Here is a 12,489-nt window from a genome sequence, read left to right as displayed (position 1 = left end):
TGCCACATATATTTTTTCTTGTAGTGAACCTAGCTCCTCCACCATCGCACGGCCACCACCACTGCCAACCATCACCGCCACCACCCGTCTCGCGTGTAAAACACCTTCCAAATACCTCGACCTGCCGCCACCTTACAATCTAATAATTTGTGAATATATATTTAAATCATTAATTTCTTAATACAGATAACTTTAAAAATGCAGGTGTCAAAAATATAAACAATCCTAATCATTTAGTAGAACATCCGAATATTCAAATGCATATTCAGATTCAAACATCTTACTCTCTTAAAAACACAAACAAACGGCCCTCAGAAGTCAGAAGTCTTCTTACAGCCACCATAACTCTTGTGAAGATGCTTCGTTAAGATATTTACATGTATATATGAAGATTTTGTCGAACTCTCTAGGTACTGGCACACCCTCATCTTACAACATAGGTTTCGCGCTATTAATCCTTTTTAAATCATGTAGTTATGATATCAGGCTTAATAAAAGAGGGGAAAAAAATTCAAATTTCACAACTAAAATGGTAATTGGTATAGTCTCTGATAGTTTACAAATAATCAGAACAACTACATACATATTAAGAGTCACAACTAGTAGATTGTCTCACAATTTCAACTAAAAATTGTGCTAATGAAGAAGGCTGCACGAAAGAAAAAAAAAAAATATTACCTGCTTACACTATCAAGACAACATGACATACATACAATCTCGGTTTTTTCCCCAAATTTGAACAAACAAGAAAAGGAAGAACAAAAATTCAGCAAGTGAAGATACACTGTGTATACACTGGAGAAGAATGAGACCAAAAAGAAATAAATGAAAAGGGAAGATGAAAAAACAAGATCCATCTACAAAGAAAAGACTTTCCTATTGTTTTGGAAGCTGGAAAAGACCGAACGCCTCTGCTTCTTCGGTTTAGTTCCAAAAATGAATGATCTTAAAGGAATTGATCCGCCCGCTGAGTTATTAACTTGTTGCTGATTTCCAGCAGCAAGTCCAAACTCTTTCTCTAACTTTGTTACCGTCTTTTCGACATCTACTTGTAGTGTAGTTATATGATCAACACCGGCTTCCAATTCCTTTTTTACCTTTTTGTTCTCTTGTTTCATGTTCGAGACTTCGCCTTGCAACTTTGCAGCTTGATGACTACTGAATCTGATCTCATCTTCTTCCTCTCCTTCCTTTAAAGCTTTTGTAATCTCTTCCTGAATTCTGCACAACGATGTTGACCTACGTTTCATTTCATCTTTCAATGGGACACTTTGTTCTAACCATACTCCCAACTCATTTTGAATTTCGCGCATGTGTTTATATATAGGCCTGATTTCTGATTTCATGTCTGCTTTAGTACTACTGCTCTCTTCCGTCTCTTTTTCACTTAGTTTAGATACTTCACTCTGCAAATCTTGGACCGTCGTCTTGAATTTTTGTATCTGATGAAATGTTGAGCTGAATCTTAGCCAGAAATCCAAGTTTTCGTCTAGCATTGAGTCAATTTCCAACCGGAACTTTTCCTCAAGAGGCGAGGGAGATGTATGTTCGTCGACCACAGTCATCTTTGTATTATCTTGATCGTTGTTACAATTATCTTTGTCCTCTATCTCTGCCATGTCATCGGATTTTAAGGTTTGATCATCTGAAGGATCGGACGCTTTCTGTTTCTCTTCCTCCAATGCTTTGCTTTCAGTAACATTATCTCCTTGTAGAACGTTTAATTTCCCGCGTAGACTATTTATCTCTTCGTCCCTCTTTGCGATAGCACTTTTAAGCTCCCTCATCTGCAATGTGACTTCAAATTCGGTGTCCCTATCTTTCTTCTCCTTGTCACTTAGCTTCCTCTTTACTTCCTTATAATTCCTGAGAACGGTAGTATATTCTGCTAAGAGTGTCTTTTCCCTATCCTCCAACCGACTTGACAGCAACTCCTGCCAGTTAGGCTCGTCGCCTTTCTCCTCATTTTCGTGTGATAGCGCTTCATGAGTCATGACTTTTGGATTCTCATCAACTTTTTCAGCTTGTGTTTGCTCCAAAATTTTGGAATTGGAATGATTATTTATGGTTTCAATAACTTCCTCTTCTTTATTAGTACTAACAATTGTCTTGGGAGATTCTTCTTTTTTAACTTCTTTATCTTCTGTTTTTGAGATACTTAAGTTCTTAGGATCTTCACTTTCACTTTGATGAACTTCCTGTTTTCTTGGCTCTTCTGGAGAATTGACCTTAACGACGGGCTCGTCTTCGTCTTGGATCTCCTCATCCGGTTTCACACTACTCAGTTTCTCAGCTAAACAATCAAGACTCGTACGAGCTGTGGTGAAACAAGTCTGAAAGCTACTGTTTTGACATTCAACATCTTGGTTCATGTTTTGGATACTGTGCAACTTTTCCTCTGCAGCCATCAGGCTGATTTTGAGATTCTGTTTATTATCATCTGTCAACGGTTCCTTATCATCTTCCAAAACATGAATTTGTGATTGGAGATCATCGGCTTCTGATCTTACTCTGTTGATTAGAACAGTTTGAGCTGAAACTGCTGTTTCGAGGCTGACTATTTCACTCACAAGCTCATCGATTTTCTCTGCCAGTTGTGTCACAGTTAGAGATGCCATCGAGCTTGTATCGAATTGCCCCTTAATTTTGTCCTGCAAAACTTCGATCTCCTTGGTCAATTCTTGGCTTAGGCTCTGAGATTCGTCTGCTGCTTTAGTGGCATTACCCTTTTCATCTGGCTTTGTTTCATCAATCTGATCACCAAAATGCTTATGCTTGAAGGACTTCAGTTTCTTACTAGCATCTTCAATTTTTGAGAATTCCTTGTTCGCTTCTCTCGTCGATTTTTCTTGTTTCTCCTGGATCTGAGCCAATGTTTCTTGACATGATTTTAGTGCTGCTTCAGCCATCAATGTGCGCGCGTCGTTATCGTCAATAACACGGCCCTCACCAAATTCATCCTCTAGTTTACATATCTTCTGTTGCTTTTCCATGATCTGGCTTTCAATTCCCTTGTACTTTGCGAGCCCGGATTCATAAGAACTCTTTACAAACTCTTTCACAGTCTGTAAAGCCAAAATATCTTTCTGAAGCTTGTCGATCTCTTCAAGAGCTTCGCTTTTTTGCAAACCGGATTTTGGAACACTTTTACTTGCATCTATCTTTTTGGATGATTTCTTGCCTTGCAACTTCTTTGAAGCTGTCGTTATAAGGCCCTTCAACTGTTTTATTGGAGCTTTTGGAACCTTTGGAACGTTTGATCCGCTTGATGTGGGAATTTGCCGGGGAATTTTTGGAGTTTTAGGGGTGCCATATTCGTCCTCCTCTTCCATTGCTAGTTGAATTTGTTCGGGGAAAACAGCAGCGATGGTGTTGTTTGCAGCCTGCAATTCCTTCGATAAATGATCATATCGTTCAGCCAAAGCTCGATAAGCACGATAAGATTCTTCCACGAAGTTTATCAGCTCTGGCCTTTTCTTGTAGTACATTTCAGCCCTTTTTGCAAATGAATCTCCATCCTCTTCAATGAGCTTAACCACACTCTCCACCTTCTCTTGCATATCTATTATTATGCCACAAATATATCAGAGTTGTTTTTCATACCCAATTAAGAGAAATACTGATACGTTAACAAACTATATAAGCAAGAGAAAACATATCAAACTTTGCACATGGACCGTAAGAATGTGCAATCTAGTCATTGTTTGAACCCTCCAATAGAATCTTTCTTCCTGGTTTGAAATTGAGTAAAAATGGAACAAGATCATGCAGTTCCACTATGAAAAAGAAAAAAGAAGAGAAAGTGTTGCAAAACATAATTTCATCAAAGTTTAGCATTGGGTATGATTGTTTCCTGTTAAAACTCTTAGCCTGATTATGAACTGGAACCCAAGCTAGCATAGTACACACAGACACATGCATGAATGTTTGACCTTTATACCTTTTTTTAACATATTTTTTTCATAATCATTTTGGTCAAGTCAATTTGCGACTTATAAACTATTCTATTACGTGTGTGTATCTCCCACCAACACAAGTACCACGTAACTCTGCTTTGAACCCTATTGTGTAACGCATTGCACCTTCGTATTCATAACAAAATGCTATAGCATGTACAACAACAATAACAATAATTACGCCTCAATCTCAAATAAGTTGGGATCAAGCTATATGAATCTTGACTCACAAAAGCTATTATGGAATATATTCAACATCGCATGTCTTTTTTGCTTTTTGGCTCAATAATCCAATAATTTTTTTTAATTATGCCTTTTCCTTAATATTGAATGCTCCCACCACAACCAAAATTTGATGAAGAGTGAAGACAAAACTTGTTAGCCTTTGTAAATGTTTTTTACCTTGAAGGCTCTGTTCAAGCCATTTGGATTGCTTGGTCCTAATGTGGCTAGCTGCCCACCATGAATATGCATTACTTGCTGCTCTTTGTAACATCTTGTTATTTTTTTATCCTTTCTCTTTTCCACAATATCTTAAGAATTTTTTTTTTTTTAACAAAAAGGAAATGCAAAAACAACTAAAACTCAAAATTTGTCATCTTGTCAACTCTTGATCCTTCCTCTTTTTTCCACAAAACAAATATTTCAAACTGAAAAAAGAAAACAATGAAAACAAATACTCAAAATTTTATCTTGTCAACATCATGATCCTTCCTCTTTCCACAAAAACAACAATCTCTTAGTAAGAGGAATATAGATTCAAATAGGAGAAAATATCAACTATTAAACAAACAAACTCAAGATTTCTTGTTGGAAACTTCAATGTGAAATGATATATATGATTAATTATGAGGTTAAGGTTGAGAGCTCATTTCGCCCCAAAATGAGTGTTGGATCCTTCTCTCTCTCTCAATCGATAAATTAAAGCCAATTTGCAAATCTTTATTAACGTGGCATAAATTGGTGCTAAACAGCTTGTCATCCCACAAAGAAGAAAAAATAAGAGGAAAAAAAAAAACAAAAAAAAAAAACAATTATGTTGGGAACAGGTTCAAATGTATGTCTGAACTATCGACTTTCACTTAACTTTGTTTGCAGTTAGAAGTTGTCAACAAAAATACCCTTGCCGTTACACTTTCATATCATATTTCGTTCTTTTTACCTAACGCAACAAGCAAAATTCTTGTTAATTTTTGCCATTACACAAGTGATGGCAAAGTCACAAATAATGAAGGGGCTCAAAGCCGAAAAATTCTGTTTGTATAAATAAGTAAATAATATTTTTTTCTATATATATTAACTTTGAAATCCTTATTGATATAAGAGAAACTTTTATTGTACCGACAAAGACCATCCAAAAATTGCTTGACGCCGTAGGTTCGAATTACAATTCCCTTGTTCACATTTTGGGTCTGCATGGTACACGGTCAACTTTTACTAGATATGTATAATAGAATAAGCAAAATAAAAATATTTAAAAAATGATACCACTTGTTATTATAATGATTTATCACTTTTTAAAATGTTAGACATCTCGCACGGCTTGCGTGCGCCATTGTATACGGGTAAGCTAACACATCCTGTAGAACAACTTTATCTTATGCAAATTTGAGAGAGAAGATCCTCAAAATGTCTTATAATGATGTACTCTTGTAAATCTATCATATTGTTAATACATAATAATGGCATTTCTCTTGATCTGCCTCTACAAAGATCTAAAAGGTCAATCAAGAAAAAAAAATCATTCATTGGCTGTCATTTGGTAATTTGTTGATCATTTCTAGTTTTCTACCATAGCCAAAAGAAACACTCTTCACAGTAATATTCATTTCAGTGGTTCAGAAAACTGCTAAACATAGTAACATATCTTTGGCCTAAGATGCTCCATGTATCATGGTCTTGACAGGACTAGTACCAGATCGTAACACATTCCACAAGAGCAGCAACTTTCTTGTGGCAACACAAATACATCATTAGGATATAAGGGTTGGCATTTTATTTTAACTCTGGAGGCACGAGCGATAGCTTTACGTCAACAAAGATCTGTAGGGCACTCACAGCCATCAATTTAGGTAATTTTAACCCTGGCACATGCAATCGGGAGCAGGATACGTATACTCCGATTGTTTGGGTTTGCGAAGTCTGATCTGCCCTTGTCGGTTCTTGTGCCCTTCGACAATTGCCTCTCGGAAATCTGGCCAACTCAGCGTTTTATTCAGGTAAAGCTGGCCTAATAAGACCATGTTAGGCCTTATTGTCTTCAGATTATAGTACGTTCGATGCCCCACCTGTTGATTTCAAGTTGATTAGCCAGATCATATGGGATTCAAATAAATCTTTAAACAAAGTTTGCTCCTTGGATACAAAGTTCAATTGGATCTGAACTTAAACAGATTATAGTCTTTGTAACAAAAGGAAAACCGCGGGTAATCACCATTGCATTGTGCATATTTCCTGGGGAAGCAGAAACGAAAATATCACTGTGCATGCTGACGTAATAATCAACTGCAGCCAGTAAAGAAGCCTTCCCTTTTATAAGAGCTCTTTCATCTGAAGAGGCAAGGCTCTTTTTGTCTTCCATCAGGGGAAACAAACTTCTAAGGGTCGATATCCGAGCTTCCCCACCATAAACCTGGAAACAATAACATAAAAGGAGTAAGTGTAGAACACAAAAATACAGGTTCAGATAATCTTGAAAAGATATAATGGAATGGTGACCTTATGGGAGGCAAGATACAATCGAGTGCTATTGTCAAATCCCAAAGCTGCCAACAGTAATCCGATTTCTTCTGGAGTCAATGGGCACCTTCCTTGACTTCTCAACTCTTCATCAGTAAATTGAGAGTTTAAGACTCTTCCCTGCCAAATCACTTGCCTGTACTTAGCTAATGCGAGTTTTTCAGCCTTTCCACCACCAAAATCACAGGCTGAATGTGCAGCCATATCCTGGAAAGATAACAAGGTTACATTTAGGTCTGGCAAAATGGTTGAAAAAAACAAGTAATCATCCAATCCGACCCATTAGACGTGGGTCGGATATCTGACTTTTAAAATTGGAGAAAATATGGATATTATCCACTAAAAAAAAGGATTTCCATATTATCATTGTTATTTTTCATCAGTTCTTGCTTTTTGGGAGTCCAAGCTTATGTTCGCTTTTAAATATGGGGGGGGGGGGGGGGGGGGGGGGGGGGGGTTCAGATATCTTATCCATTTTTGTAACCTGTTATCAACACCCCCCAGCGCCCCCCCCCCCGTGTTTGCCACTCCTAGTTACACTGTGGATGAAGGGCAACTGGCAAGAATTTGAAAGCTCAAAACTGAAAAAATGTGATCGACTTTAACAGGTCTCAAGTTTCAAAAACTCACCCAGAAAATCATAAACTAGTTATTTGATCAGAAGATACTGCAGGACGGCACATACGTTAACATGCAAAGGAAGACAGAACTAGGAAAGGTGATGTGAAAGCAGAAAATGGATCCTTAAGTTGAGACTTCCAGAGCGCTTCAGGCAGATAAAATCATTGTAATGCAAAGAGCACAAATTTTGACTATAATCATGTAACTGCTAAAAGAATAAGAGTGTTTTTACCTTGTCAAAGCGAAGGTGAAGAACAACAAACTTCCCTGCTCCTTGTTTGTACTTTTCACTAACCTGTCTAAGGTAGTTATTACTACCAACCATATTGCTTTTGGCAGAAGGATCTCTGAGGCGATTGACAAGGACATCTCCGAGATTTCTTATGTGAGGAACAAAGACTAGTGCTTGAAAGTTCACTTTACATCGAAGGTGTTGGAGGCGCTTAGGCAAGTTATCAAATGTCAGTCGGTGAGAAAATGGTGCTATGGCAGCAATCCCATAACTGAATCATTTTACAAAAACGAAAATGTTATTTTAACGAGCCGACTCCAAACATAGGCAAACTATTTGCCAAGCTGCTCATGTAAGCTTAACATACGGTCACAATCCGGTTTCTATTAATCAACTAAAGTAATTCACATGAAGGAAATATGCAATTATTTGTTTGTCGGTATTATGAATGAATGTCGTTATATCTAGCATAACAATAAAACTACAGCTAGCCAGCTATTGCTAGACTGTAGAATTTTAGAAGATTTTTTCTAGAAATTCAAAAGCTCTTTGAATACTATCAGTAAATAGCATTATGTCTAGCATGAAAACAAAGTCTAGAGCTGTGTTGTAGACCTTTTGAAGCATTTTTCTAAAAATTTAAAAGCACTTAGAATACTCTAAGGGTTGTTTGGTTGTTGGTTAGAGTTATGGAGGTATTAATAATGCAGTGGTTAGTTATGCAGGGTTTAGTTATTCCATCTTCTACCTTGCATAAAATAATACATAGATTTCCTCATAACTTATACATGTATTAGTTATTCAAAAAAGAAAAACATGAACCAGACATTGTATTAGCAAAGCTATGTTTTTTGTGGAAAAGAGTAAAAAAACAATCAAACATTGTATAACCTATGCTAGATTCTTTGTGGATTATTTTTCTCTATTTTTGTGACCAAACAATGTATAAAGGTACACTAGTGTTAATACATGGATACCTCCTCTCTAACCAGCAACCAAAAGTAATTAGGCCTTAGCCTTTTGATTTGTCATCCTAGTTATCAAGAAAGTGAACACATGCGTTGGTACCAATACCAAATATATTCAACATCTGAATTTGAATAGAAAAATCAATCAAGTGAGCTACCTTTGTAGGACAGGCAATACATTGTCCAAATACCAGTTTGTAGAAGCATGAACTGGTGCTGTCTTGATTCTGGTAGGTCGAATAGCAGTTGCATAATACTCTCGTGTGCTCCAAGAGAATTCATCTGGTAGCTCTTTAACTATTGCTACATCGTCTTTCAAGGCCTTGATGAAATGATCCACATCAAATATATCCATGAATGTGCTGTAAGAAGAGGCAGATAACTTGTAATATGTATTTTAAAAATGAAACTCAATAACCAATGTAGCATTATATTACAGAGACCTCGAATCTTGCCAAACAGGATTCACTTCCAAATAAGGGATCACAAGCGTAGCATTCAGAATCTTGGCAACAACAACTGCATCACAGATCTTGTTCATCAAGAAATACACATGTCAGTAATCATCTCACAACAGCTTGTTAGGTAACTTGAGAAATGGCATCCATGGTAAAAACATTCCTATGAAATGCATTGGTCATCTATGTTGTCCCCATAAACTATGGATACTCAAGATACGCACCGCCATCCTTTGTTGATTTAACCCTCCATCAAGGAACACTTGAATGTATCCCTCAGATTTTTCAGGTAGTGCTGCATGCATTTAAGTACCAGTAAATTAGAAAAAAAGGGTATACGAAAGATCAAGTTGATGCTACAAAATGAAAGATTTCTGCACAGAGATTTGAAACATATAAAAGTTGAAGTAAATTTGAAGAACTGATCCATAGGTACTTACTCGAGGCAATGTTAGATTCAGCACAGGGTTTCCATCCTTGGAAGGTCAAAGGCATCCAAAGGTCAGATTGTTCTTCAGAGAACTAAATGGAAGAGAACAGAATAAGATAGTAAAACCGGTCTCTGGGCAACATGAATAAAATTTGGAGGAACGCATGAATGCTGACGTACAGTTTGGCGTTGTAGAGCACTTTTCAGAAGAAGTGAGTGCCTGGGTTTCGGAGCATTCCATTCCTGAAGATGCAAATTGGATGACAGATATAAAAACTTGCCTCAAGAATCGAACTTCTATATATGTTGCAAGCCGAATCATGAAGTGAAAACCAAAGGCATGTATTTGCAGCACAAATTGACCGTCTTCCCCAAGCTGTTAAAGTTCATTAAATGCAGATAAGGAATTAGGAGAAAGGGAGTCTAAATTTTCACAGAGGTTGTTTAATCCAATTTATCCGCACCGTCTCTTGTTCTATGGAGTTCTGCTTTTCAGTTGCTTTCTGGTTTCAAAATCACTGATTATCCATCCACTTCCAACTCAACAACCCAAGATTAAATATGACACCCCAAGTGTTTTACAGTCCTACCCCTTCAATTGATCCTCCATAGAATCTACTCTTACTCTGTTACAATTTTCACTTCAAAGACTTTATTTTTATGCTTTTCCACTTTATCATCCATCCTCAGGAACCATTTTCTTTCATTCCCAACAGACCTCATTAACGCCAAAAGCTAAAGGAAAAAACAGCACAACTTAGAAGGAAAAAAAATACATTGAAGAAACAACATTACTAAAGATCGCTATATGGTTACTTGCAAAAAGGAAAAGAAAAAGAAAAAAAAAAGGACTTCACAACAACAATCACATTTCACCCCAAACTTGTAGGTGTCAGCCATACCAATCCTCAATAATTTTTTTTTTTTTGTATAACTGAGAAATCCCCGAGAATGAGCTATATTTGGAACTCGGGGAATAATGAGTCACTCCTCTCTAACCTTCTCCACTTGAAACTAGACTTTTGTCTCCGGCAGGGCTCGGACACGAGCATGGGCCTAACTATATAACACATGCTATGCTCTTACTGCTAAACCAAACACCTAAGTCACCAATCCCCTCGTGTTCTATTGATCAGAAGCACCCAACAGCGCCCCATCAGTAGAAAAAGTTAAGCTACTAAACTAAGCTGCTATTGGGGAACTCGGTATAGGCGATTTGTCGCTTCTGCCTTTCTAGACTTCACAATAGCTCCCCTTTTGCTAGCATTGTTTTATGCTTTGAATTATCTATTACTGTTGTTCCTTTCAACTTGGTTATCTTTAATATTTGTATAGTCAGTACCGTTCTTTCTTCAATATTTTCATCACAGCTTTTACACTAGCATTTCTTTCAAACCATTTTCTGAAAAACGATTTTCTTGAGCTGGGGGTCTATCGGAAGCAACCTCTCTACCCCACAAAGGTAGGGTTAAGGTCTGCGTACACCCGACCCTCCCCAGACCGAATATATCCGCATATACGGGTATATTGTTGTTGTTGTTTACAATCTAAGTTACTCGGACTCTTCAAAAGTGTTGCCGCACCCGTGTCGGATCCTCCTAAAAGACACTACTTTTGAAGGATCCGGCACGCACCCGACGACATTTTAGGAGAGTCCAAGTAACATAGTTTACAATAGCTCCCCTTTTCTTTTTCGATTCCTTCTTTTCGTTCCACTTAGGTGGAGCAATCGTCTTTGTTCTATTCCATTTAAATTTATTTCCTACAACACTCAATAATTTGTCTACCAACAATTGGTCCTGTCAATTTTCTAATGACATAAAGCAAGAAAACTACAATACAAAGTGATATACACTGGAATCATACCGAGAAAACGGAAGGCGAGGCATGGCTCAAAGGACTGAATAGACTGGGAAACAAAATAGGCAAAAGCAGCAAAAAACAACCAGCCATAGTCCCACCTCTATGATAGACCCTCATACTGGTAATTGCCTCAACCCCTAATCAAATAAATAATATAATCAGTAACACAATCATCCAAAAGTATTAATCTTGGAGAAATACTATAAGAAAAAAAGGCACATTTCAAGAATTAATAGAAAAGAAAACAGAAAAAAAGGAGACATTATGATTATTAGCTACTCCCTTTGTCACAATTTACGTGATACAGTTTGGATTTCGAGGTTAAACTTTTTTATTTTGACGGTGAGTTACAATCTTTAAATTTTTTAAAAAATAATTTACATGTTTAGAAACTACACAAAAAATACTACTGTAAGTCACAATAATTAATAATTTAAAATACTTAAAAGGCATACGAATAAATCAATAACAGAATCGTCCAATAGTGTTGATCTTGGAGAAATACTATAAGAAAAAAAGCACATTTTTAAGAATTAATAGAAAAGAAAAACAAAATGAGACATTAATATTATCAACAACTATAGCAATAGTAGAGTTGGATAGAAAGCTTACAGTTGCAATGAAGTGATTTGATTTTTACTTGTAAAAGTTTTTCACTATATTTATTTGTTAATAGGGGGTGTCGTTTTTCTTTGAGGAATGACAAGTGGAGAAAGAGTTTTTGGAGTCCTTTGTTATTGTATATATTCTCGTGAGTTTCACAGAAATGTTAAAAGTGAAAGCAGATTTTGGAAAATAAGTCACATATTTACGTGACTATAAATCATCTCATTAAGGTAAAATAAGTATTTAAAAGTTACATTGTTAATAAATACTATTTTCATTCATTTTTACTTGTCCGACTTTACACATTCCTTAAGAAATAAAATAATAAATAAAGTGCGTAATTTACTATGATACTCATATTAATTGGTGCATATTTTAATGAACTTGAAAAATGAATAATTAATACAAACAAGGAAAAAAACTATCTTCTCATTATACGCTAAAAGTGATAAGTCAAAGTGAAGATATATTTTTAGAATACTAGACAAGTAAAAGTGAATGAAAAGAATATATAATGGTGTTTGAGATTTGACTAAAAGGTAAAGAATGGCACATAAATTGACACAGACGAATTAGTAAAAATATTGTGGTTGAAACAGTACAATAATCAAGAGAG

The 12,489-nt window shown here is 36.3% G+C and overlaps 2 protein-coding genes across 2 annotated transcripts; both read right to left on the bottom strand.

Moving 5' to 3' along the window:
• Positions 1-568: 568 nt before the first annotated feature.
• On the bottom strand, positions 569-4,827 carry LOC132066954 (kinase-interacting protein 1-like). The gene is made up of 2 exons (XM_059460138.1): positions 4,359-4,827; positions 569-3,562 (listed from the first exon to the last, which is right to left on the bottom strand). Exons 1-2 carry the CDS (start codon positions 4,450-4,452, stop codon positions 858-860), a joined length of 2,799 nt encoding a protein of 932 aa, XP_059316121.1. The 5' UTR covers positions 4,453-4,827; the 3' UTR covers positions 569-857.
• Positions 4,828-5,588: 761 nt separating this feature from the next.
• On the bottom strand, positions 5,589-12,030 carry LOC132068492 (O-fucosyltransferase 31-like). The gene is made up of 11 exons (XM_059462095.1): positions 11,880-12,030; positions 11,271-11,404; positions 9,585-9,647; positions 9,415-9,496; positions 9,199-9,269; positions 8,960-9,048; positions 8,675-8,878; positions 7,549-7,819; positions 6,675-6,902; positions 6,391-6,588; positions 5,589-6,244 (listed from the first exon to the last, which is right to left on the bottom strand). The coding sequence occupies exons 2-11, from the start codon at positions 11,382-11,384 to the stop codon at positions 6,035-6,037; spliced, it is 1,530 nt and encodes a 509-aa protein (XP_059318078.1). The 5' UTR covers positions 11,385-11,404; positions 11,880-12,030; the 3' UTR covers positions 5,589-6,034.
• Between the last annotated feature and the right edge of the window lie 459 nt (positions 12,031-12,489).

Source organism: Lycium ferocissimum, chromosome 8 (genome assembly GCF_029784015.1).
Source record: "Lycium ferocissimum isolate CSIRO_LF1 chromosome 8, AGI_CSIRO_Lferr_CH_V1, whole genome shotgun sequence".
Taxonomy (NCBI): Eukaryota; Viridiplantae; Streptophyta; class Magnoliopsida; order Solanales; family Solanaceae; genus Lycium; species Lycium ferocissimum.
Note: the sequence above shows the minus strand (reverse complement) of the source record. Positions and strands in the feature narration are given on the sequence as shown.

Bases quoted from the DNA above. Each gene is read 5' to 3' on its own strand.
- LOC132066954 (XM_059460138.1), bottom strand. From the start codon at position 4,452: ATGTTACAAAGAGCAGCAAGTAATGCATATTCATGGTGGGCAGCTAGC. The intron at 3,563-4,358 runs GTAAAAAACATT...GCATAATAATAG, and splicing joins GCTTGAACAGAGCCTTCAAG to ATATGCAAGAGAAGGTGGAG.
- LOC132068492 (XM_059462095.1), bottom strand. From the start codon at position 11,384: ATGAGGGTCTATCATAGAGGTGGGACTATGGCTGGTTGTTTTTTGCTG. The intron at 8,879-8,959 runs GTCTCTGTAATA...CTCTTCTTACAG, and splicing joins CCTGTTTGGCAAGATTCGAG to CACATTCATGGATATATTTG. The intron at 6,903-7,548 runs GTAAAAACACTC...TTATCTTTCCAG, and splicing joins TTCACCTTCGCTTTGACAAG to GATATGGCTGCACATTCAGC.